Here is a 23776-nt window from a genome sequence, read left to right as displayed (position 1 = left end):
TAACGAGTGTTGTTCTAAAAAAAAAAAAAAAAAAAAAAAAAACCGAGTGTTAATTGCATAGGAAATTCGTGATTGAAAGTTCCAAAATGGTGCATGGATATATGGGCACATTGTAAGCAATGAAATGTGATTATGTGAAGGATTGATGCTCAAAAAACGAGGAGGAGAAAAAATCCAAAGGAAAGTGAAGAAGGAGCACGTGAATTGAACTTTTGATGGTCTAATCTATTCCTTCTACGCAGATTCTCTCAACTTTATTATGAATTAGTAAATGGGCCTATAATTTCTGGGGCCCTCCACCATCTACCACTTGTTGCACTGATTCTGGAGAAATTGAGTGAAATGGTCATATTTTTAGTAGTGTTAACAATAATAGAATGATTTTAAATCAGATAAAAAATAGACAAAACGTATTCGAAAATTACGTCTCTTGTAAAAAACGCATACGTTTCTTAAAAATTGGTAATTTTTTTTTTGTTTTTTTGGGATTACTAAACATGAAACACAAGTGGCACTTGTATTTCACGTAGTATACGAGCAGCGTAAGTGTCATTTGCGTTTTTAGTCCGTAGAGATACACAATGCTTTTCTCGTTGTTGCGTTTCTCGTTCGTATCTCTATGAACGAGATACGCAAGTGCTACTTGCGTTTTACGTTGAGTAATCCAAAAAAAGTATTTTGTTAATTTTTAAGAAACGCTTTTGGATTTGCGTTTTGCCAATTTTAATACTTGGTTTAAAATCTTCATATTATTGTCAACACTACTTAAACACATGCCCGTTTCAGTCAATTTCTCCTGATTCTGCAGGTGGGGACCTTCGTACCTCGTCCATTTCTTACTATTTTTTTCTTTTAAAGAAAAAAATTACACTTCTAAGTTAAGAATAATTATGATTCTGTTCAAATTAAACCAGACACGTTAACAATTGAATTGAAATCAGAACCGTAAGAACGATTCTAATTACGATTTAGAATCAAAACCTAAAATATTTAAAAATTAAATTATAAATAACTTTAGTTAAGCCTGATAAACTAAATTACACACATAGAATTAGATGGTGGGAGTAGTTTTATACTTTTATTCATTCTTGCGCTGATTTCTTTATTACTCTTTAATTTAAGGACTAAAAGCCAATTTGTTTTTATTACTATAGTTATATTTGTATCTTAGGAGAATTCATATGAGCCCAAGCCCACATTTGTATAGGCGAATGAAGCCCAACAGAACCCGTAAGCAAGGCCCAAAAGCTTCAAGGTGTAAAGTCCATTTAGTTTGACAGAGTTTCACTGTGTATCTGTATGCGATCTTCTGGGGAGCGACCAACGGGGCAGTGATTGTTCTAAGCGGTTTCGATTGCAGAGGAAGAGGAGAAGAGGGCGATTGGAGAATGGCGAGCACGGTGGATGCCGGAGGAATTCCGATCCCTACGTCGTCGGTGCTGATGGCGGCGTCAAAACACATCGAAACTCGGTGCCGGAGCGAGAATGTGGCGTTCCTCAAGTGTAAGAAAGACGATCCTAACCCCGAGAAATGCCTCGACAAAGGCCACCAAGTTACACGCTGCGTTCTCGGCCTGTAAGCCCCCCCTCAACTAGTTTCATCAAATGTTTATATGCGATATCTGCAGTTTTTGTTTTTGTTCTTTTTCTAACATTTTTTTAGCTGAATTAGTGAAATTTATGCCAGAAGAGAATGCACAATTTAGAATTTTGAATTCTGGATTGGGTAGAAGGTTAATATGCTTCATTACTTTTAGCTCACTTTGATTCCGACCTTGTTTTTCTGGAATTTTACCAATAGCAAACTGTAAAGTTCTTATGGAACATGTAAATGGAGGTCATTTGCATTTGGCATTATATATCCAGCAATGTATATAAATTTGTATGGCCATTCAACTATTGTGTTGAAATGATAGAGGAAAACAATTTTTTTATTTTTATTTTTATTTTTATTTTTTTTAAGTTTGAGATTGATTCATGGCATAACTAGGTATTATTTGATTTTCTGTTATTCATTTGTTTCACTTTATTCTCATTGCCTAGAACTTGCACAATGATAGATTATATCACTGTTATGAAATCTGATGTCAAATTCAATTGTCTCATGTGGCTAGCACAGGGCTGAACTTATTTATGTGGGATTTGCCTCCCTTGCTATCCACAAATTTATTTCAGAGAAATTGCACTTTAATTTCATCCTAATGGAATGCTAAAATGCTCTTTATATACCATATGTGAAAGTTGTAGCGGTCGATTTAGTTATTGGGAGTAAGTTAGGTTCTATTTAGATTGCTTTAAGGCTGAGCTTATTTAGTTAGTTTGCTACGTCTAATCTCCATAAAATTTTTACCAAATGCCCTCAATATAAATACCATTTTCATAATCGCATCCATTATGGAATTCTGCATTTCAAAGTAATAACCTATACTTGCTTACCAGAATGGACTATAATCTGATCTATTCAAGCTTAAATAAGAGTAAGCTGGCTTATAGGGTAGAACCTGGTCAGAAGAAACTGTAAAGACGAGAGATGTAATACAAGGTGTATGTGCTTCTTTGGATTATATGTCCACTATTGAGTGATTACCTTATTTATAGACATAGATACTTAAGGTTTTGATTGTATTGGAAAATTATTTTGATTCTGTTTTAGATAGGAAGGGAACATGATGATGGGATGTCTTTTGGCAGGTATTGCCAAAAATGCAGTGATTTTGTAATGGTCTAGTGGTCATCTTTGCGTTTACGAGGTTGAGTGAAATGCAATTCCATCTTTCAGCTGAGTGTGATGTGCTCAAATACTTATATATGCATCACTTCCTGATTGACCAGCTTGAGTGAATTGCAATTCCATAGAGTGGTTGAACATGATGCTCCCTAGTATTTATATACATGCACCAATTGATGATTTACTGTTATCACTCTTAATTAAACTATTTTAAAGCATGGGCTGGTGTAGGAGTAGCATTGCATGTGTTTATCCTAGGCAAAAGAACCCGATTTGAATCAATCCCCACTGCCCATCTCTTACAATCAAGAAAGCATTTCCTTCTTGACTTTATTTTCCCAAGTATCAATAGCAGGTTAATGTAACTTACAGAAATATGCTTATAATTGTTGTAGGCTGAAAGATCTTCATCAAAGGTGCAACAAAGAAATGGATGCTTATGCAGGGTGCATGCACTACCACACAAATGAATTTGAGTTTTGCCGCAAAGAGCAAAAGGAATTTGAAAAGACATGTTCTTTTTGATTTCGTGGCAAATAATCTTCCTAATCATATGATCACAATAATCTCGACAAGTTTGTAACAAGTCGATGCATCTTGATTAAACACATTTGAAGTGATTTTTATATCTTTGTATTGCATATGTAAGACATTGATCCCTGGTAAAATGCCTCCCATTGAAGCTGCCTTTGCAGCATAAAAATGTTCACTGTTTGAGTGTAATCAGACCAGATATTTTCATCATGCCACGAGGCCATTATTGTATTCTGAATCCTGTGGTTAATACTTCCTAGTCTAATCCATTTCTGTGAAAATGTGTTATGTGACACACACTCGACAGGAATATAGTCCTTTGGTAACAAGTAATCGCCAGTTTATTGCATAGTTATCACATCAATGATCATCATCCTCAAAGGGCGATTTCCCAGCTGGTTCTTTCTAAGTCTGTGAACAGCCATCAACCCCATAAGAATTATGTAACCTATAAGAGCTGATAAATGTATAATGAACACTAATCATCAGATGAGTATATAATGATAATTAATGCTAACATAAAGTTTGCATTATTTGACTTGGTGGACAACAGTGACTCCCTTCGATCTCTTCAGCCTTCTTCACAGATGGACTGCTAGGCTGCTCAACATCATCCTCTGATCTATAATAGCGCATGCAAATTTAATGCCATGAGACTAGGAGAATAAACAAAAGATACAAATGCAAGAGAATGGAGGTATATGATGATTTAATAATGTTAATATAATGGAAAATAGATGATGAAGTATGGTTGAGTGGAAATAAAAAAAAAGTTGATATTGATAGGAGGAAAAAGATACATTCATTTCTTACCGGCCACCATCTATCTGCATCATTTGAAGTGTGGTTATTTGTTGTGACTGCATTTTGAGGTTGCAGAAATGAACTCTGAAATCCCATGAAGGTCCTACTCTGATCTTTCCTTGGCCAGCATTTATTTCCTCAAACTCTTATTCTTATTTGCAGATTTCACAAACATACTTAAAAGAGGAACACTAGTTTATAAGGCAAAACATGAGATGGGGGGTGGGGAATTAATTTACAGACAAGTGAGGGAAGCAAGTGAAGAAAGGGACAGCAACAACAGTTGCAAACCCACTTAGCATGCATGCGTCAAGGTTTTCAGTTTTCTTTCGCAAACATAAAACAACAATTATATTCAGTGCACTATGGATCCTGTTCCACGATATAAATTGCAACCGCTGAAATACTGGACCCGGCTCACCTACGGTCAAGACGGTCGAGCTGTGGGCTCTTAGTGCTAGGAATGCTCCAAACTGGGTACCCTACTTGGAGATATCCATCAATAATAATACTCTGTAATATTTATCTCCTCTAAACAAATATAGTAACATTGTTATGGAATATTTCTCAACTCTCTTTCTACTTACATAATTAAAAAATAATACTTTGAACTCTTAAAATCTACATACGCAGCCCTTTCTATTCTCTCATACAATTTTTATTTTATTATTATTTTTTTTTATGTAGACAAATGTACAATTTAGGACTTGGGAGTACATGTTACAACTCTCTACATAATTAAGGTAAAGATGGTATTGAATTGAATAGAATAGTATTAATACACCACGTGTAGTACACGGTGGTGAAGAGTCAAATAGAGTAACTCCATAGTGACACTTCTACTACGTCGTCACTCCCAATTCCAACTTGATCAACTTCATCCCAAGTACTGAAAACATTCCCCAGTTGCATGCATGCCGGCGAGTACAGCACCGCCTCCGCCATCTTTTCAATGATTCCGTCCACCCCCATCTCCTCTCCGGCCACCGGAGACGCCATCCACGCTTCATCGTCAATGTTAGAAACATCTACTCTCAATTTGCTTTCCACTTCCTCCTCCACTTTCGTCTCCCTGAACCCCTCGGCGGCCATCACCGCCGCTCGCCGGATATCCTTAGCGTCCTTCGACACCGGCACCGGCAGCCGCCACACGGAATCGGCGAAATTCAGCGTTGCCAACTCGCCTCTTAACGCCAATGCCGCCACGTCATGAGCTCGGGCCGCCATTTCCGGAGTAGGATAACTTCCCACCCATATCCTCTTCTGCTTGATCGGCTCCCGGAGCTCGCAAACCCATTTCCCATTCCCCCTCCGCCGCACTCCCCTGTACACCGGGTGCCTCGTCTCCTTGAACTTCTTCCTCCCCGCCGGCCTCTTCGGCTTCCTCGTCGCCGCCAACACCAAAACATCCTCGTCCGAATATTGCGCCGCCATGCAGTTGGAAGAAGAACATGATCCCGCCGATACTGAAGAAGTCGCCGGCGGCAGTTGACCGTTCTGTTCCGACGAACATGCTGATTCGTAGTTCATATTAGTTCTCAAATCACAGATATCAATTGTCAGAATAACTAACGTTTGAATTATCCGAGAGTGAGTGTGGTCGGATAAGAATTATATTATATATATTCCAAAATAGCAGAAGCAGCTAGCGGGTAGTGATTATGCACGTGGCTACGACATAGACACGCACTACCGGTGGGTCCGGTAACCCCGAGTATTGATTATTAAAAATTGGAAAAGTTCTCATTGAAATTTCACAGTCAAATGTGGGACCGAGGACTTTAAGCCAAAAAAAGGTTGGTTAGAGCGAGGCTGCGCAATCCACACAGAACACGGGTAATACGCAGAATGTAGTACGTACTGTTAAACATCGATCAGATGTACGGGAATTTTTATTTTATTTTTTTTTTCACACGTCAATTTTCCGACTAACAATACTATACGTTCAATGTATGTATGACTTATTAATATATTATGGTCCTGTTTATTCAAAAAAAAAAAAATGTATGTATGACTTGTAGACTTATAGTGTACACTTCACACAGTACAAATATTATGACTCGTTCTATATATATGGCACCTTTTTGCAATGTTTGGGCGTATATGCATGTTGCTTCATTTACACACACATAAGTCCAAACGCCCTTTGAAATTTGAACTGCTTTTTAAAATCCTAATTTTTGTATTGTCATAATAATAATGTAATTTTATTGTATAGTACCTTTTATATTTTAATAAATATGATAATTTAATTTGATCAATTCATTTTTACGATTGTTAATAATTATATTGTTATAATTAAGAATGACTATTTCACTCAAACTTACATAGATACAATTTAGATAATAGGGATATCACCACAAAATAGTAAAATCCCTTTTAGTTTATTTAATTTGACACTACCAAAAAATATTTATTATTTTTCTCTTTCAAATTTTGACATAAAAATCTTGTACCTACCTTATTGTTATTAATAAAAATCATGTGCCCTATTACCACTTACCTTTGCTTCTTGTTATTAATTAGATTATTGAATTGGCCTAACAGTTAGCAATATAATCTTCAACATGATATGAACCCTTGATTAGATTACACTCACTCAACATTAGCTATGAATAATTAATGTTTACACAAATTAAAACACGTTTAAACATGCCACATTAGATATATGCATGCATTACATACATAAACCATAATTAATTAGTTAATGTGCAAGCATTCCTAACTATGCCTAATCATAACGTGTTACAATATAACTTATATGCCGTAACTTATAATAATATTATATTTATCTTCTCTAAACAAATAATATCTGAAAATAATTAAATTATCCACGAACGGCGGCCGTTCTGTTCCGACTTCCGACCAACATTATATGCTGATTCGTAGTTCATATTAGTTCACAGATATCAGAGCAACGTAAACTAACGTTTATCCGAGAGTGAGTGCGTGTGGTGTTACAGATTATGGATAAGAATTATATTCATAAGTAAATCAAGAAAGCAGAAGCGGGCATTTTACTACTTTTGTTGTGGTACGTGGAGATAACATTAAACTGATTATGCACGTGGCTACGACATAGACACGCACTACGGCTGGGGTCCACCCGACCCCGAGTGTTCATTGCAAAAGTTCTAATTTTTTAACAACTTATACTGCCTTCTGTTGACCACAATACTGACTAATTAAGCAACCTTGTCTGCACATGTAGCAATGGACCATGCTTGTGTAAACACATTTATGTACATTGAATGCGATTAAATCTCAAATTACCTAAAGGTTGAATCCCCAACCTCAAGGGCCCCCACGCCTCGGCCCGACAAAATTTCTGGGAGGATGTAAATCTCAAGTTACTTGTCATCATAATTGGAAAACAATTGGGAAACGATGCTTGTTTGAGCCGAGTATTCATTGGAAAACCATGCTTGTTTGAGCCACGGAAGAGCCTCGGCCATAGTAGACTCAGGATCACAGCACAAAAAAATCATTCTCCGCACCCATAAACTCTCCCAAATGATCTCGTAAGACAACTCCAAAGCTGACTCGTCCATGTCCCGAAAAGATTGTAATTTAAAAAACTATCTCATTTTTTTTATATCATATTGTAATTGGTAAAATTTCTAGAATGAGAATAGTCTTATAACCGCGAGTTGTTTTAACGAAAAGAAAAACATGTAGTTATGGGCCAAATTGACCCATTTGATATGAGAACAGGATTGGATAGAGGGGTGGCCGACAAGTTTATGACCTATTCTTTGACGTGGATGCATGCAATGTACCCGGCCACTAAATTGCCTTCCAACTATATATTTTAATTAATTGTATTATATTCATATATCATATGTTATATAATATGCTTTCGGTTATGACTTGATGGACCAAAAGATTTTACTCTGCTTTGCTTTTCTGTCGTAAGTTAATTGGGTGTTAATTTGCACTATTATCATAAATAACATATAACGTGGATTTATAATGTTAATTTTATTTTATTTTTATAAAAATCGACGTCCTATATCACATACTCCGTAAAAAAATATACGATGTCAGTAAATATATGTCACCGTCATTTTAATTTTTTTTTAAAAAAAATTACGTAACGATGTCAATTTTCAAACAAAACTAACGTTGTATTTGTTTTTAATTTAAATAAAAATTTAAAACACAACACATACGAAGAAAGTTTTTATAATTTAAAAATTAAAAAAAATTGAAATGCAAAACATATGAGTCGGTTTTCAAACGTGGTATGGTTTTTCAATTTATTAAGAAAAATCAATTTATTGGTTACTTGGGGACGTACTGCTAATATGTATTATTTATTAAATTAAGAAAAGATCAACTTGGATTATTGGATAGTTAGTATAATCTTCACAACTAACTTTGATTAACTGTCTCGCATCTTCCAACCAAAACACCTCTCCGTATCTCAAAACTTAATCCTTCTCCAATTTTATTTTATTCAAAATACTTTTTACCTTATTAAAAAGTTCACGACCATTACCCAGATGTGCACTATAGATGAAGTCTACCTTATTACCTTACTATACAACAAAAGACTACAAGAAGGTAAATTGAACTAGCATATGTCTCCCATAATTGATTAGCTTAAATCAAGAAGACGTACCAATAGAAAAACTTTATTGAGATTCGAACTTGGAACCTTGTAGTTACCAAATCAATAGGAAAATTTCATTTTATTTAAACTGTTTTTCTTCGGACACAATTTGTGATGTCCAGCTAAAAATGCTCTTGACCTAATAGTGTTATATACACGTACACACAAGGGCGGAGCCAAGATTAAATCAGACAGCGTGGGAGACCAATTATGATTTAAGAATGAATAGTTAAATACATTAATATTCATTTGACATATTTCAGCATACATTAATTATTATGTTACAAATATACTAAATCCGAGTATCGGACTAATATTTTCTACTTAATATTGTACCTGCTCATGATATATATCTAATCACCCTATGCTTGAGTTAATCTTAATTAATTCTTTTTTTCAAATTGATATCTATTTTATATATCTAATTCTTTGTTTATGTAATCACCCTCGGCTTTGAATTATTGCACTTTTGACTTTGTAATATAACATAAAAATATCATAAATAAAAATATTGACATTTGCTATATTGGGGGAAAAAAATGTGAACATATTGACATTTGCTATATTGGGAAAAAATGTGAACATTAAATAGTTGAATGAAAAAATTCAAAAATTCAATTCACACTCCAAGACTTAGTTCTTAAGCGTCTAACTCAAAGCCGAGTATGTTTTTTGAAGGATAGTTAAGCATGACACTATTTTATTGATTAATTATAACCAACACATTATAACACATGTTTTTTTGGGGGGTGAAATGTATTTATTATTGTTATATTCTTATGAATTTGTTACCATTAAATGATGGAGAAAAGACCACATATGCCTTATGGTTTTCAATTTTTTGTAAGAACAAATAATAAAAGGTCAAAAGTATGAGTCCACTAAACTCCACTATGACCTTAAATCAGGGATACACTAACACCTAAATTAGGGATCCACTAATTTATGTTTTGTTCTTATTCAGAAAGTGGTGCAAATAATTAAGAATAGGAAAATTTTCATGATTAGTGCATTGATGGAATGCAACTATATAAAGGCCATCAAAATCCCCCTCACTGCTTGACATACAGTCTTATACACCATCTGAGAGAGTTGAGTCAAGTGAGAGAAAAATAATTAGGAAGCTCAAGCAAAGGCAGCAGCACAGTTCAGTCAGGCAATCAAACAAACAACTATGGCTGGAGGTTAGATCCTATATATTTCATATACTTCAGTTTTAATTCTTACATTTTTCACATACAACTGAATACGATATATATATATATTAGGACTATAGGATATTGTTTGTAAATAAAAGGTTTGGAGGGTGACTATGTCGACGTTATGGATGATGATAGTAAGAGATGGATGGAGGCTTTAGACAATTAGACAGACAGGAAAAAAAAACTTTTTCGATTTTCAAGAATGTAGCAAAGTGGGGAGAAAAGGATGTCCCAATAAAGATCATAAAAATAACTTTAACACTTTTGAAAATCTGAATACTTGTTTTCTGTCTCCAATCTCGACCGACTTGCTCACCTACTCCATCAACATCTTTTAACTCTTTCCATCATCATCAAACTTGCAAAAGCTTGTTGTATATGTTACTTAAACATGTCAAGTGCTAAAAATTTGAATTTAGATTAAATTTTTTGGGTGAGAACATACCGCCCTCAATTTGTACATAGATAATTTTGTAAATGTTCAATTAAGATTACACTATACTTATCACAATTAATATCCTTTCATCTCGGGTGACACAACCATAAACCTTAAAATATTGTGTCAAAAATAAGAAGAAATATTGTGAAATGCCTAAAAAGAAAAACACCAAAAATCAAGAAAAATATAGTGCAAAAATCCTAAAAAGGTAGGGAAAAAATCCAGTAGTTCACAAATGATACTAATGTTTATTCATGAAACGACGGGTAATCTTAGTTTTGTATTTCATTTGAGATTAACTAACTAATTAAAACTGCATGCTTCAATTCAGATCGACTTTCAGTCGTTGTAAGCTTGACCAATATTATTGTATGTGTTTCTCATTTGTTGGCTACATACATGATGATTCTTTGACTTCATAATCCAGCTTTTTACACATTTTAATTATGCTTCAAGTTTACTTCTATCATATATACACACCATCGTGATTAACAAGTTAATTAACTTTATATTTATTTATATATTCCATGCATGTTATACTGGCACAAATGCACAATCTTCCAATTCATATTCCATACACGTCCATATTCCATTGCAATGGCACCACCTACCTGCCACACATCTATATAAAGAATTTGATATTCAATATTCACGTTACTATGAGACTAGCTAATAATTCACAATTTTGCCCGAACCAGGCCAACCTATATTTTGAAATCTAGCTTACGGTTATATTAACATTTCGTTTACTATTCATTCCATATTGTTGGTGCCATATATTTGTCACGTTCATCAGGAGGCTAATATGTGCGCGACTGAATAACATCCAAATTTCAAGGTCTTCATATATGGTCATTGTTATGTTATCTCGTGATTGATCAAGGCTTTATAATTTTATTTTTTTTAAATATTCTTCAAATATGATCAAACCTGGGCAGGCAGACATTATTATGTGCAAATGAAATCATTTAGATATGTTTATTTAGTGTTTTTGTGAGGTTGTCCTTCCAAGCTAGCCTACCCACTTATTGTATGTCTGTTGGTATGCAATGTTAGTTAGTTGTATTAACTACCCATGTTTTATTTTAAATTCCAATATGTGTCAGCCTGTCATAAACGTTCTGCCCTGGGGGGCCAATATGTAACCAAACCATAAAGACCATGAAAATTAAAAGCTAGGAAACCCAAAAACGTAACCCAAAAAAAAAAAAAAATGAAGTCATACATAGTTTGATTCAATCTTCATTAACTAAATCAAATACATGCATGCAATTCCATGCTGGCAAACGGGAACGTACGTTCGTTGTTGTATTATTATTTTCTTAATAATGGAATATTGCATGGAATAGGTTTTAGTTAGTTTAAAAGCTCCATAGACAAGTTTCAGCGTCGGAATTCCAGCCGGGAGAATCATCGGACGATTGGGGATTCATTCTCGGCGGACTCACCATCATTCCTCCGGCCATGTCCACCAGCAAATTAGGCATATCGAATATCGCCTCTTCATCGATATATTCGCCGCCGGGTGCGGCGGCAGGGGGCTGGGAGGCGGCGGTGCCGGGCTGAAATATGGCGGCTCCGGCGGTGGCAGCGTTTCTAATATCCGCGGGCGAGGACGTGGCGGGTACGGGATAGCGAGGCGCGTGGGCGGGGAAGTTCAGTACGGCTTCGCTTCCCCTTAGTGCGAGCGCAGCCACGTCGTAAGCCGCCGCAGCCATCTCCGGCGTGGGGTAAGTCCCCAGCCATATTCGGGTCGTCTTTCTCGGCTCGCGGATCTCCGACACCCACTTCCCGCCCCGACTCCGTATCCCGCGATACATTGGGTGTTTCCCGGCGGAGGTGCCGCCTCGGCTGGGGAGTGCAGGGTGGTGTAGTGATTGTGAATAAGGGTCAGCCATGCGAATCTATTTAAATATATATATGTTTTGTGTATATATAAATATATATAGAACGGATCTAAGGGTTTATTATATATATATATTGGAGGCTGGGGTGTGGGGGAGTATGTAATAAATAAGCCAAGGTAAGGGAATGAATTGAATGGATAAAGAAATTAAGTATGGTATACGTAAAACCGTGGGCATGCCGCGGATGATACGATCATCAATATTATATATTTTTTTTTGAATACGATCATCAATATTATATAATATATATATCATGTCATATCGAATTTATACGAGATATAACTAAAACAAGTTTTAAACTTATAGCCGGTACGGTGGAGATAATACAATTAAAAGACATTTTGTTTGTATTGTATTGAGTACAAATTATTTACAACAATTGAATCGTAAATTACATTGTATATTTTAAAGAGATCAAATTGATTCATTATTTTTTTTTTTTGCTTAAAAAGATTACACCTTAATCTCGAGGGTAGATGAAGGAGGTAAATGGTCTACAATTTTTTAAAATATTTGTACATTAGTGGTTTGGTGCATTCTATGGGAAAATAAAGCTAAATTAATGACTTCTTTAGATTAGTAATATAAATTAGTTGAGTTGTGTTTTTGAGCATAGAAATTTTTTTGATTAAATATATTAGGTGGATGGATCATTTAAAAAGTATATTATTCGATATTAAGGTTTTAGGTTTCTTTATTGTGCATGGGTTGGGAATAGGGGTTTTCCATGCCATATATACACCTCGTGGGCATGCAATGCGACGTTGTCATCAACTGAAAGTGATAGAAATGCCTTAAACATATCTTTATTTTTTACATGTTAAGAATTCCTTGTACTATATAGCTGCGCAGTTATCTGCTACATGTGTGTCCAATATATATATATATATAGGCCGGTCCAAAGGTCTTATAGGCCCCTGGGCAAAATTAAATAAAGGGCCCCTATATGAAGAATTCAGTTGTTATGTCATGGACACGGGTCCATATTCACAATTTCATAATTCCATGTTCACAGTTCCATAACTTCATGTTCGCAATTTCATAATTTCATGTTTACAATTCCATAGCTCTACGTTCACAATTTCATAACTTTATGTTCACAATTTTATAACTCTATGTTAACAATTTCATAACTCTATATTCAACAATATCAAAACTCTATGTTCAACAGTATAACACAACCTTTGAATCTATATAATAAAATTGTGAATATAGAGTTCAAAAGTTGTGAATACTGAGTAATGTAATTTTGTATATTGAAATCTAAAATTGTGAATATAAAATTCTAAAAATGTGAACATAGAGTTCTAAATTTGTGAACATAGAATGTGGACCCGGGTTCATAGCATAATTTGCTTGAAGAATTTGTTTCAGGATAATCAATTTGTTTATTTCTTCTTCTTTTTTAACTTCCGGATAAAATGTTTTTTAGCTAGGCAACATTGTATAAAAATTATTATAAAATTGATCTTAACAAAAAAAAAAAAGAAGCAACTAGCGGTATATGAATCAATCAATCAGAATCAGTCAATCGAAAATATATAAGTATTTGAGTGGTTGGTGTGGCGTAAGCACGGTCGGCGACCCTTATACTCCTGGACGGCTAGGCGGCGTGAGTAGTGAGTGTGTGACAACGTCTCTTTCAGTCTTTGTGAGTTCAATTCTTGACTTTCAGAAACAATTAACCCTATTTTTTTATATATATAATAAGTAATATATATATATATATATATATATATATATATATAATACTCCGTATATATTATGGCCTATGGGCCCCTTATAGAGATGGGCCCTGGGCAGGTGCCCACCCTGAACCCCCCTCAGGGCCGGCCCTGAATATATATAAGATCATATGAATATCATGTCTTATGTGAGAACTACATGAGTGCACATAATTTACTACACAAATGCATATGCAACTACCCCAGAATTTCTAATGTCATCTAGGTATGTTTGGGAGTAGACTATGTGTATTCATATAATAGATTGTGTGCACTTATGCAATAGCTCAATTCACATGTTCTCACTACATATGAACGCAATCTTATATATATATGTGTGTGTGTGTGGGTGTGGGTGTATGTGTGTGTATTTTTTGATTCACAAGAAATTAAAGCTTGTAATTGTTACAAAAAGTTACACTCTATATATATGTGAAATCCGTCTTATGATCTTAGACAACAAAAGATTAGAATTGATGTAAACCAGTCTAAATTACTCACAACCACACATGCATAATTGAATGAGATGCATGTGATAAGACCAATCGATAATGATTTATATTGATGGCTTTAATGAAGATCCGTTTGATTAATGGGATGGGATTTGTTGATACAAAATGGTAGGGCTACTATTACAAGAAAGCTACCCTTAACGTTGTTTTGTTAACTTTTGTTGATATTATGCTTGCCTAACATTAGGAAAATGTAATTAGCAATTAATTAGGCAGTGTTGTGTCCTGCGCTTAGTAACAATTCATATTGTTGGGTCATGCTGAAATTAATACAACTATCAATTTAAACTTTTAGGTGAGACAATATACCTTAAAATTTAAATTTGTATAAGAGCTAGCTAAAGAAACAGTCCGCATATTATTTGACAATATAAATAATAAATGTGCAATTAAATTATTAGTTTAAATTTAATTGAGACAAAACATGTTAATCATATCGTGTTCAATCCCATAGTAGCAGATAAGGTAGGTTTGTTATGCAATTAATTAGTAGATAATAGCAAAGGATTTGAGCACTAAAATGCAATGGATATGCACCAAGTGTTGGTTATGCATTATTGTAATAAGCATTATTTATGTATGTTGGTGTTTGCCCCATCCCAGGTTTGATCAATCAACAACATCGCCAGATTTTCAAAGGGAACTAAAAGACACCATTTGCCGCAGGTAAACAGTAGGTAGATTTATTGTTGTGTTTGATCTGTCCCTTTGTTTAGTGGTCTGGGAGCCGATATTTCAATGGCGGATATTTAACCAACAGGTTATGTTGGTTGCACCTGCTGCTAAAATAAAATATCTCAGGCTATATATGATTTTTGGAATGACAATTCTTAGCATTTAGTCATGTCTCGTTACTGTTCTGCCAAAAATCTTGACCAAAATGTTACATTGCATGTGACCTATTTGCATCCCATTATTCGTTCATTATTATATTGCCAGATTGCCGGTGCATTAGGCCGCCATGGAGAATATGAATGAATTTTATTTTATTCATCTTGGTTGGTTTGTTCGTTTATAGTATAAGGTTCAAGGGACATGGCAGGAGATATAAATAATAATGATAGAAAGGTGTTTGATATGCTTTTGTTTACTAGTTACTACGAGAACGTGAACGTGTGACTTCACATTGCATGTTATCCTATACTCACATAAATCTTGTCACGTAACAATTGTTATGCATAATCACAAGGATCGGTCCATTAAATGTCACTAAAAAGAAAAATGATAATCACCCCACAACAATATTTTCTAATATGGTAATTACACACATTAGATCAAGAAATGGGTATTTGTGAGTAATAAACGTAACAGTGTGTAACATAGTCTCATTAGAAATCTGATTCACTATATATCTCAACTGAAAACTCAACCCATTAGCATGATTGTAATAGGCACTAATCGGACAATAGACTCGAGTCTAGGCGATGTCTAAGTGGTGCAATATATATATATATATAATTAACAAGATCGCCTCGGCCGAGTTAGACGCCAAGGTAACTGCCTACATGCTAATTCGCCTCGATTTAGGGACACCTAGTGCCTAGGTCCATTTTTGCAACAGTGTTCATTAGTCACCCAAGCCCATATCCTCAACAAAACACAGCCATTACTGGTTAGGCATTAAACCGTCATTCTGATTTCTGAATTCCATAAAAAAAAGTTCACTACAAACTTGAAATGATAATACAATGCCCAACATGGCTAAAGGAAACAGATCTCTTGCAAAACCGACAGGTCAGTCTAGCAGAAATTGAGGCTCTAATACTCCATCAGAAACCTCTTAGAACCAATCTCTTGCTCATCACTGCTCTTTCCGAGCCTTAGATCTCGCAGGTTTTGCTGGTTTAATGATGTTCCCGAGCATGATCAACACAACGGGCACAATCGTTCCAACATAGTACACGCTCCCGTATGCAGCAAGTGTTTCGTGGAGACTCAAAACCTGTAACACATATAAACGATGAAGCTATTGAAGCATATGCAGCATGTTTTTCACTAAGCGACTTTCGCTCTGAAGTGATTACTCACCAAGAATCCAACACACGAGTAGTTGAGAACCAAAAGAGTGTAAGCGAAGTTCATCAACGCTAGGATCTTCTGAAGGAGAGCATTTCCAGTACCTTGCTGCCATCTGTAAATGGCTGTTTATAGACCACCCAAAATTAGAAGCAAGCAATCAGAGCAAAAACAAAAAAAGTATAGCCTAATTTACCTCTTGAACCGGCAATCATCAGAGCGGATTGTACAAAGAAAATCATATAACCGGGATATAAGCCCTGTAATGGTGTCGTGGAACAAGTTAAATCATCAGTCCAATGTTTCAGTCCATAAGCCGCTTAAAATAAGTTCAAAAGAAGGATGGGAAAGAGCTAATTTAGGCTGGAAAATTTATTACGTGAGAATCACGAATGGCTAAAGCAAGAGAATGCGTGAGAACTATTGCAATCACAAACAGAATAACAAATTATATCGATTGATTATGCAAAGCTTTTCCAGAAATTGATAGTAAAAGTTTTGACTTACATGCCATACAGCACTGACAGTCTGCGTTGCCAGTAACTGGAAGAAACCAGGTTTCTTGCCCTTGATGATAAGCCTCTCATAAACGTCTAGAAAAGGAAAAGATAGCAAGAACAAAACATAAAGTTTAGTCGTTTGAGAAATAGCTACCTTTATGCCATTAACATTGAATAATAAAACCCGTTCGAGAAGATTACTTACAATGCCGTAGCCAGGTGCTGACTTGTATGTTCCATACAAGAGGCAACTGAACTGAACTCTTTGCCAACTCTACGCCCAATATGTCAACATTTTTTGCACGGTCCCACCGTGGTTTCGGGGGAGAAGACTCTGTCCAACCACTGAAGCCCAGGCCAGAAATGATGATGGAGGCTTCTGAGATTGACCAGATAAAATAATATTTCCAACGAGCAGAGAAGCCAGACATGTACTGATAACCAAGCCGTTTCCAGAAACCCCATTCTTGGTATAACGAATCATTAAATCTCGCAAGAGGGAAATGTGGTACGAGGTACAAATACAATCCCATACAAAACGCAGCCTGAAGAAGAGCCCTTAAGGTTGGCACAAAAGGTGATGGTAATGGACGTTCTTTCCCTGCAGGCTTCCAGATCTAACCAAGATAATACAATAGTTTCATTTATTTAATAATCGTGATGAGAATAAATAAATAAATAAGGAAGCAACACGATTTACATACTCCTTTCCTCTCTGTCCATTCAAGGTAAGCCTTCATTTCGTACACTGGACCGGCAAAATGACTTCCACAACAAAGACAGTAACCAATGTACTCAAATAGTGAAGGCAATTTGAGCAAACGATTTTGTTTCTGTGCCTCACGTAAATCATCCTCCTTCAGCAATCCATCTTGGTAATTTATCACACATGAAATGATTTTCAGAGTGATCACCATTAAAGCTCCTAAAATTTCATAAGAGATAAGGTCAACAATAATTCACACGGGACTAACTATAGATACAAGTTTCAATGGAATTTATCATCACATCAAAATAACTTACCTAATGAACCGATGCAAATATTGTCAAGAGTAGGAACAGAAAAAAATTAGCAACAGAAAAGTATGATGTGAGTACTCCTGAGATGATCTTATGCACATCCAGCAAGGACCCAGAACCGAACACTAAATAGGGTACTATAACAAGGATGAAATGGAAAAAAATTCCACGGGAGGAATCCTGAGATAGACACAAATTCAATCATGTATTGTTCTCTGATTCATCATGGGCGGGAAAATTCCAACTTGCTAGATTGCTAGGTATGAAGACATTATAAGGCTTTTTAGTTTTCCATTCATTAGCAACCAAGTAAACTAGCAAGATATTGCTGTTTTGCTATATTTTCTTTCACGCTGTTCATTAATGGATTTGACAAATCTAGAGTACATTGTATTCTTCTAATGACACGACTTATCTCCCACATTAGTTTTGGAGTTCAACACTAAAAAGTTGTGATCTTTTGGGTATAAAACATGAGAGACAACAACTGTAAGTATATCGAGAGGCATTGCTTACCCGTAGAATCAATTCCTCCTTCCTTCCATGCATCGCCACTCATGTAGTATACATGGCTACGACAGGTAAAAACATATAGTCAAGAATTTTATAAATCTCCCTGGAATATCGAAATTTCTAGGTTAACTTTTAAGTTTCAATAACTTAGGAAATACTGCAGCAGCCAAAAACACATGAATAATGAATTCACACACATCATAATCAAGACCTAACCAGCTTAGTACTCTCATAGTGGAATACATTTGTAATCCAAATTCTTTAACTTGAAACAGAAACTATTAAGCACTTCCCCTGAACCAACATCTGATTTCTCCCTACTTAATTAACACCTAAGCTGTGTTTGAACAAAATTACCTAAGCTGAGCTATATTATTGATATCTTCCTTAAACAAGTAAAACCCACCCAATAGAAATGCAGAAAGGTGAAATCTTTGAAACCTGATAAGCTAATAAGTAAACAAGTAAAACCCACTCAATAGAAATGCAGAAAGGTGAAATCTTTGAAACCTGAAAAGCTAATAAGTAAAGGAAGGAGAAGAAAAAAGAAATGTACCATCCAATGAGGTAGCCAAATGCGAGGAAGAAAGTGATTATCCCACAGAAAGGGCGGCAAAGAAGCATTGAAGCGTAGCCCAAAAGCATGGGCACCAAGAAGTGGAGATTGGAGGAGAAACCAAAGGACAAGTAGGAGAGAACGGCGCCGGTGAGGGCGGCATAGAGGTGCCTCCCGGTGGAACCACCGGGGACAAAACGGTGGAGGAAACTCACCGGAATTGTGGCTAAGAAGCACAAAAGGAAGCGCAGTACCGGCACCGATACTCCGATTGCTGACGCCATTGGTTCCAACTCCATTGTTAGCTCAACTAATCTCCCTCAAATCTTCGATTCCAAAGCTAAAGCAGCTAACTTGAATCTGAGGGAAAGCAGAAAATGGGATTTTTTATTTATATACACCGTATTAAACTGTCTGTGTGTGTATTTGTACGGTGTACGGTAGAGCCGTAGAAATAAGATTTTGTGAGTGAGAGGGATAGAGATAGATTTTGAGATACGGAAACCTCAAGGAATGGCCCTACGCCATCTTCAATATCAGACTCGAAATTGGCAAACAACAAATTTATCACTTCAATTTTGAGCAGTTACCTTATTATAACTCATAAAAACTAAAAAGAATCCACATGTAAATAGTAATATGTGGTTGGAGACAGTTGGGAGTAGGTGTATCAGCTTCAATGTCATTAAGGAATCTAGGGTTACCTAAACAAAACAAGTGATAAAAATAAGGAGAATATTTACTTCCGTTATACGGAATAACTTACAAACAAACAAGAGGTGAAAAGTTAAAAACTATGCAACCAAACATTGATTTGCCCGAAGGGTTTCGTTTGACATTTCAAATTTTAAAAATTCCCCATTTTTATTATTCTTTCATTGGGCATTATCTTGCAAGAACCAATCTTTGACCCACCAAGAATCCATCTTTCAACTAACAATCAATCATTTGACTAATTAAGAATGAATCATTTGCTCAACCGAAATATAACCCACCAAGATTTGATTCATTTGATCAACAAAACATCAATCTTTCAATCAAAAATCAATCATTTGCTCAACCCAGATACAACCAGCTAAGAACTGATGAACAATTGATCTTTCAATAATCAATCATTTACTAGACCGAGATATAACCCAACAAAAACTAATCTTTCAACTCTACAATTACATGTCTTTAAACTATTGAACTAAGAATCAATTATGTACTCAACCACACCCACCAAGAACTAATATATATCTTTCTTTGGACTTTAGAGTTGCAGTCTGGGACTGAGAATCGTGAGAATGAGATAATTTCGAATTAATAACAAATCAACACATTTAATAAAACCGATACTTGAAGATCAAGTCAAAGATACAAACTTGCACATTTTCCTCATGAATAAAGATTTGATCCTCAAGCTACTATCACTACAATGCAGAAATATGGCTAAAATAAAAAGGAGCCATAACTCTCTCATCACTAAACATTACCACTAAGAGGAGGGCTAAACTGCAATCTAAAAAAATGCTTTAACCTCTCTTCGGCTTCATAGGGCGTACGAGGACAGAATCTACACAAAGGCCCCCCTTCGTATGGGTACAATCAATCTGAGTCATTGAAAAACTTAGTTTCATCGGTGAGCTGGAATCGGTGACGATGAAATCTCCAGAATGGTGGTAAATCCATTTCCCAGGCTCGTTCAAGTAACACTGCGTTGTTGCTTGCTGGCCGTCGGAGGTTGAAAGCTGGAACCGTACTGGTTTTATGTCCCACCCGTGGACATGTTCTGAACTACAAACTCTACGACAAAATCTCCTGGCTGCACGCCCCAAGTGCAGCCTGAAGTAAACACTGTACGACCCTACTGGAAAAGGAAACGCTACCTCACCGTTAACTTCAAACCACCAGATTTGCTGAAGATATGCAACTGAACCGAATCTACACAAAGTAAACAGGAGAAGGCAAAATAGATTAATGGTTGATCTATGAGAACTGAACTAGAGATGCAGTAAATAGGAATATAGTAAACAAACACAAAAATTGAAGTCAGAAATGCATTCTCTAAGCATTTAATTTGTTTTTTGGGACAGGGGAGACTGGAGAGGCTGCAAACTAAGGAACATCCTCAAAAACGATGCACAAGAACAATCACACTAACACTAAAACTTCCCCTGTCCAAGGTCCCAATCTAATCAACCAATCACAAACATTGAACTAGAAATGCATTCTCTAGGCATTTGCTTGTTGAGGAGAGGTGAGGCTGCAAACTAAGGAACATCCTCAAAAACAAAGCACAAGAACAAAACTTCCCTTTTCCAAGGTGACAACCTAATCAATCCATCACAAAAATTGAAGTGGAAATGCATTCTCTAGGCATTCCCTTTTGGAGGAAGAGAGAGGCTGCAAAACTAAGGAACATCCTGATGAATGATGCATAAGAACAATCAACTTATATTACAATTCCAGGGCATTACATCTATATGGAGTATATACCATGATCAAACAACTCCAGGAGCATGAATATCAAGGAACAATTTTGTTTGGTATGAGAGGATTTGATCACAACAATTGAATTTGATCAGCCAATCTAAAAACACAAGCATCAATAAAGAAACAGATACCCAATTCTAGTCTAATTAATCCACCACGATCACAGTTCCTCACCTTGATTCTTCGGTTGGAATTCGACTCCAGTATCTCCTATCATCTATGCCCGTTATAGCCAACCCATTTGAAGCCATTGAAAGACAAATCTTCCCAGTACTCTTATCCAACCAAACTTTCTACAGGAAACCAAATATTTCAAATTCTCATCAGAACAATCATCAAATCCGATGATAAAGTGAGCCTAAATCATTCCATCTTCATCAAATTTAAACAAAATTTGCAAAATTAAAAAAGAAATTCAACAATTATCAAATCTGATATGGTTGATTTTAAATTTTGATTAGACACAAGTTATTTGCAGAATTATTCTATAAGCAATATAAAGATTGAAACTTGATAGAACAAACAAGGGAAAAAGATCGGACCTTTGTGCCGCCATCAATAGAATTGGGAACGCAAAGCCTGGCATAAATATCCCTTTTGCACAAATTTACCGGAAATTTCTTATCTTCAAACACCCTTTGAATAAGCGACTCATAATTCGTCGGAAGCTTGGATTCCCATACAAAGTCAGCGGAGGAGGCGCCCCTAAAGGCTCGATTGAGCATCGCAAGCTGACAGATCTGCTGCGGGTCGAGGTGTACCAGCACCGATGCCACGCAGCTCTCCGGCAAGTCCCCGAGCCCGGGATTCGCCGGCACCGACGCGCACGCGCCGCCGTCCGGAAGCAAAAACGAGAACGCAGACCCCATCTTTCAAGATGGATGAACGATTAAACCTCTCGATGCTATTATCGAACACGAAAAGAAACCTTGGAAGGATTAAAGGAGGAGAATTGGAGAAAGAGGGCGAACAAAAGTACAAACAGCTGGAGGGCAATATATATTAGCGGTGGCGTACCATTAAGGTTGTACTTTTGTCCTCTTTGCTGTCTGTCTGTGTTTAAGAAAGATAAATCTAATCCCGATTGCTACGCATAGTATTTGACTAGATTTCTATTAAATTATCCTCGTTTTTAGACTCTTAATAATTCCTTTTTATTCGAAATCAAAATCTTATGAAACTAAACCAATTTTCTTTTTTTTTTTTAGTTCATTTTGCTCAAGGTTTATTGTGTTGTGTTTCAAAACTGCCAAACACAACCTTCGAGAATTGGATTAAGGACTAAGGAGCATTATCTGGACCAGATTAGCTTGATAAATACGCTATTAAGGATAATAGATAAATTTATTTATTTTTTTACAAAATAATGGATTATTAATTGGATAACAAATAATAACGGCTAATGCCGCGTAATTTTACACAATTTTTAGGTGTGTCAAATACTCAAATTCATCCAATGTAGAATCCTATTATTAGTTGACTGCTTTGAAATTTGAACCATTATGAATTTCAGTTCTTTTCCTCATATTATGTGTGCTAACTTTAACGTACGAAATGGTCATGCGATTCATCAACCATTTCAATTCATTCCACAAATATTTAAATTCAATTAAATTATTATTAAGTTGAGTTTGAATCGAAGTAATGAACTCATGTTAAATTCAAGTTCCTTAATATTGAAGTATTGATCATATATAACAAGTTTTAGGATAAACAAATAACCAATCGTATCAAAAAAAATTTAAGTGTGGTGATATTTTTACTATGCAATCCAAAACACTAATTTAAAAATATGTAATTCTCAAAATTTTCAAGGAATACAAATTTAGTTATTACAAATGCACATTTAATATTAACAAAGTGCACATTTAGTATTAAAAAATTAGACTTTTAAAAAATATGAAAGTGCATTGCCTTTAGGGTTTGGATTTTATAATTTATGTCTTCTTTTTTTTTTTTTGAATTTATGGGCTCAATTTTTAGTTTTTATTGCTTTAGATTTAACATTTATGATTTAGATTTTAAATTCAATTTTTTCTTTATTTTTTTAAATTATTGAGGAATGCATATTTAGTTGTCAGTAAGTGCATAATGTAGTGTTCTAAGTTAAAAAGTAAAAGTTGACTATAATTATGAAAATGTCATTGTTGTGCATGTGTTTTTTTTTTATTCTATTCATTTGATTTTTTATGGATATAAGAATAATATTGATTATTAATTTCTCCTATGAG

At 35.5% G+C, this 23776-nt stretch overlaps 5 protein-coding genes across 5 annotated transcripts; 1 reads left to right on the top strand and 4 right to left on the bottom strand.

The window, feature by feature from the left end:
- Positions 1-1296: 1296 nt before the first annotated feature.
- On the top strand, positions 1297-3543 carry LOC116026803 (NADH dehydrogenase [ubiquinone] 1 alpha subcomplex subunit 8-B-like). The gene is made up of 2 exons (XM_031268201.1): positions 1297-1576; positions 3124-3543. The coding sequence occupies exons 1-2, from the start codon at positions 1389-1391 to the stop codon at positions 3251-3253; spliced, it is 318 nt and encodes a 105-aa protein (XP_031124061.1). The 5' UTR covers positions 1297-1388; the 3' UTR covers positions 3254-3543.
- Positions 3544-4598: 1055 nt separating this feature from the next.
- Positions 4599-5648, bottom strand: LOC116027171 (dehydration-responsive element-binding protein 1E-like). The gene has a single exon (XM_031268626.1). The coding sequence runs from the start codon at positions 5594-5596 to the stop codon at positions 4877-4879; it is 720 nt and encodes a 239-aa protein (XP_031124486.1). The 5' UTR covers positions 5597-5648; the 3' UTR covers positions 4599-4876.
- Positions 5649-11536: 5888 nt separating this feature from the next.
- Positions 11537-12301, bottom strand: LOC116027872 (ethylene-responsive transcription factor ERF026-like). Its single transcript, XM_031269643.1, has one exon. The coding sequence runs from the start codon at positions 12218-12220 to the stop codon at positions 11684-11686; it is 537 nt and encodes a 178-aa protein (XP_031125503.1). The 5' UTR covers positions 12221-12301; the 3' UTR covers positions 11537-11683.
- A 3748-nt stretch (positions 12302-16049) lies between these two features.
- LOC116027908 (lysophospholipid acyltransferase 1-like) lies at positions 16050-19636 on the bottom strand. The gene is made up of 8 exons (XM_031269678.1): positions 19071-19636; positions 18518-18573; positions 17686-17906; positions 17187-17598; positions 16989-17074; positions 16678-16741; positions 16494-16606; positions 16050-16407 (listed from the first exon to the last, which is right to left on the bottom strand). The coding sequence occupies exons 1-8, from the start codon at positions 19367-19369 to the stop codon at positions 16267-16269; spliced, it is 1392 nt and encodes a 463-aa protein (XP_031125538.1). The 5' UTR covers positions 19370-19636; the 3' UTR covers positions 16050-16266.
- Positions 19637-20348: 712 nt separating this feature from the next.
- Positions 20349-22547, bottom strand: LOC116027972 (F-box protein PP2-A12-like). Its single transcript, XM_031269773.1, is given in 4 exon segments — positions 20349-20611; positions 20614-20993; positions 21720-21838; positions 22088-22547. Coding segments are annotated over 4 exon segments (903 nt in total). The 5' UTR covers positions 22415-22547; the 3' UTR covers positions 20349-20534.
- Positions 22548-23776: the final 1229 nt, after the last annotated feature.

This window comes from Ipomoea triloba, chromosome 8 (assembly GCF_003576645.1).
Source record: "Ipomoea triloba cultivar NCNSP0323 chromosome 8, ASM357664v1".
NCBI classification, from domain to species: Eukaryota; Viridiplantae; Streptophyta; class Magnoliopsida; order Solanales; family Convolvulaceae; genus Ipomoea; species Ipomoea triloba.
This window is presented reverse-complemented; position numbering and strand designations above follow the sequence as displayed.

What these genes read in the sequence shown, in the direction of transcription:
- LOC116027171 (XM_031268626.1), bottom strand. Translation starts at nt 5,596, where the DNA reads ATGAACTACGAATCAGCATGTTCGTCGGAACAGAACGGTCAACTGCCG.
- LOC116027908 (XM_031269678.1), bottom strand. Translation starts at nt 19,369, where the DNA reads ATGGAGTTGGAACCAATGGCGTCAGCAATCGGAGTATCGGTGCCGGTA. An exon ending in TTTGGCTACCTCATTGGATG is followed by an intron (nt 18,574 to 19,070) that starts GTACATTTCTTT and finishes TACCTGTCGTAG; the next exon opens with CCATGTATACTACATGAGTG. An exon ending in CAGCACCTGGCTACGGCATT is followed by an intron (nt 17,075 to 17,186) that starts GTAAGTAATCTT and finishes TTCCTTTTCTAG; the next exon opens with ACGTTTATGAGAGGCTTATC.
- LOC116027872 (XM_031269643.1), bottom strand. Translation starts at nt 12,220, where the DNA reads ATGGCTGACCCTTATTCACAATCACTACACCACCCTGCACTCCCCAGC.
- LOC116026803 (XM_031268201.1), top strand. Translation starts at nt 1,389, where the DNA reads ATGGCGAGCACGGTGGATGCCGGAGGAATTCCGATCCCTACGTCGTCG. An exon ending in ACACGCTGCGTTCTCGGCCT is followed by an intron (nt 1,577 to 3,123) that starts GTAAGCCCCCCC and finishes TAATTGTTGTAG; the next exon opens with GCTGAAAGATCTTCATCAAA.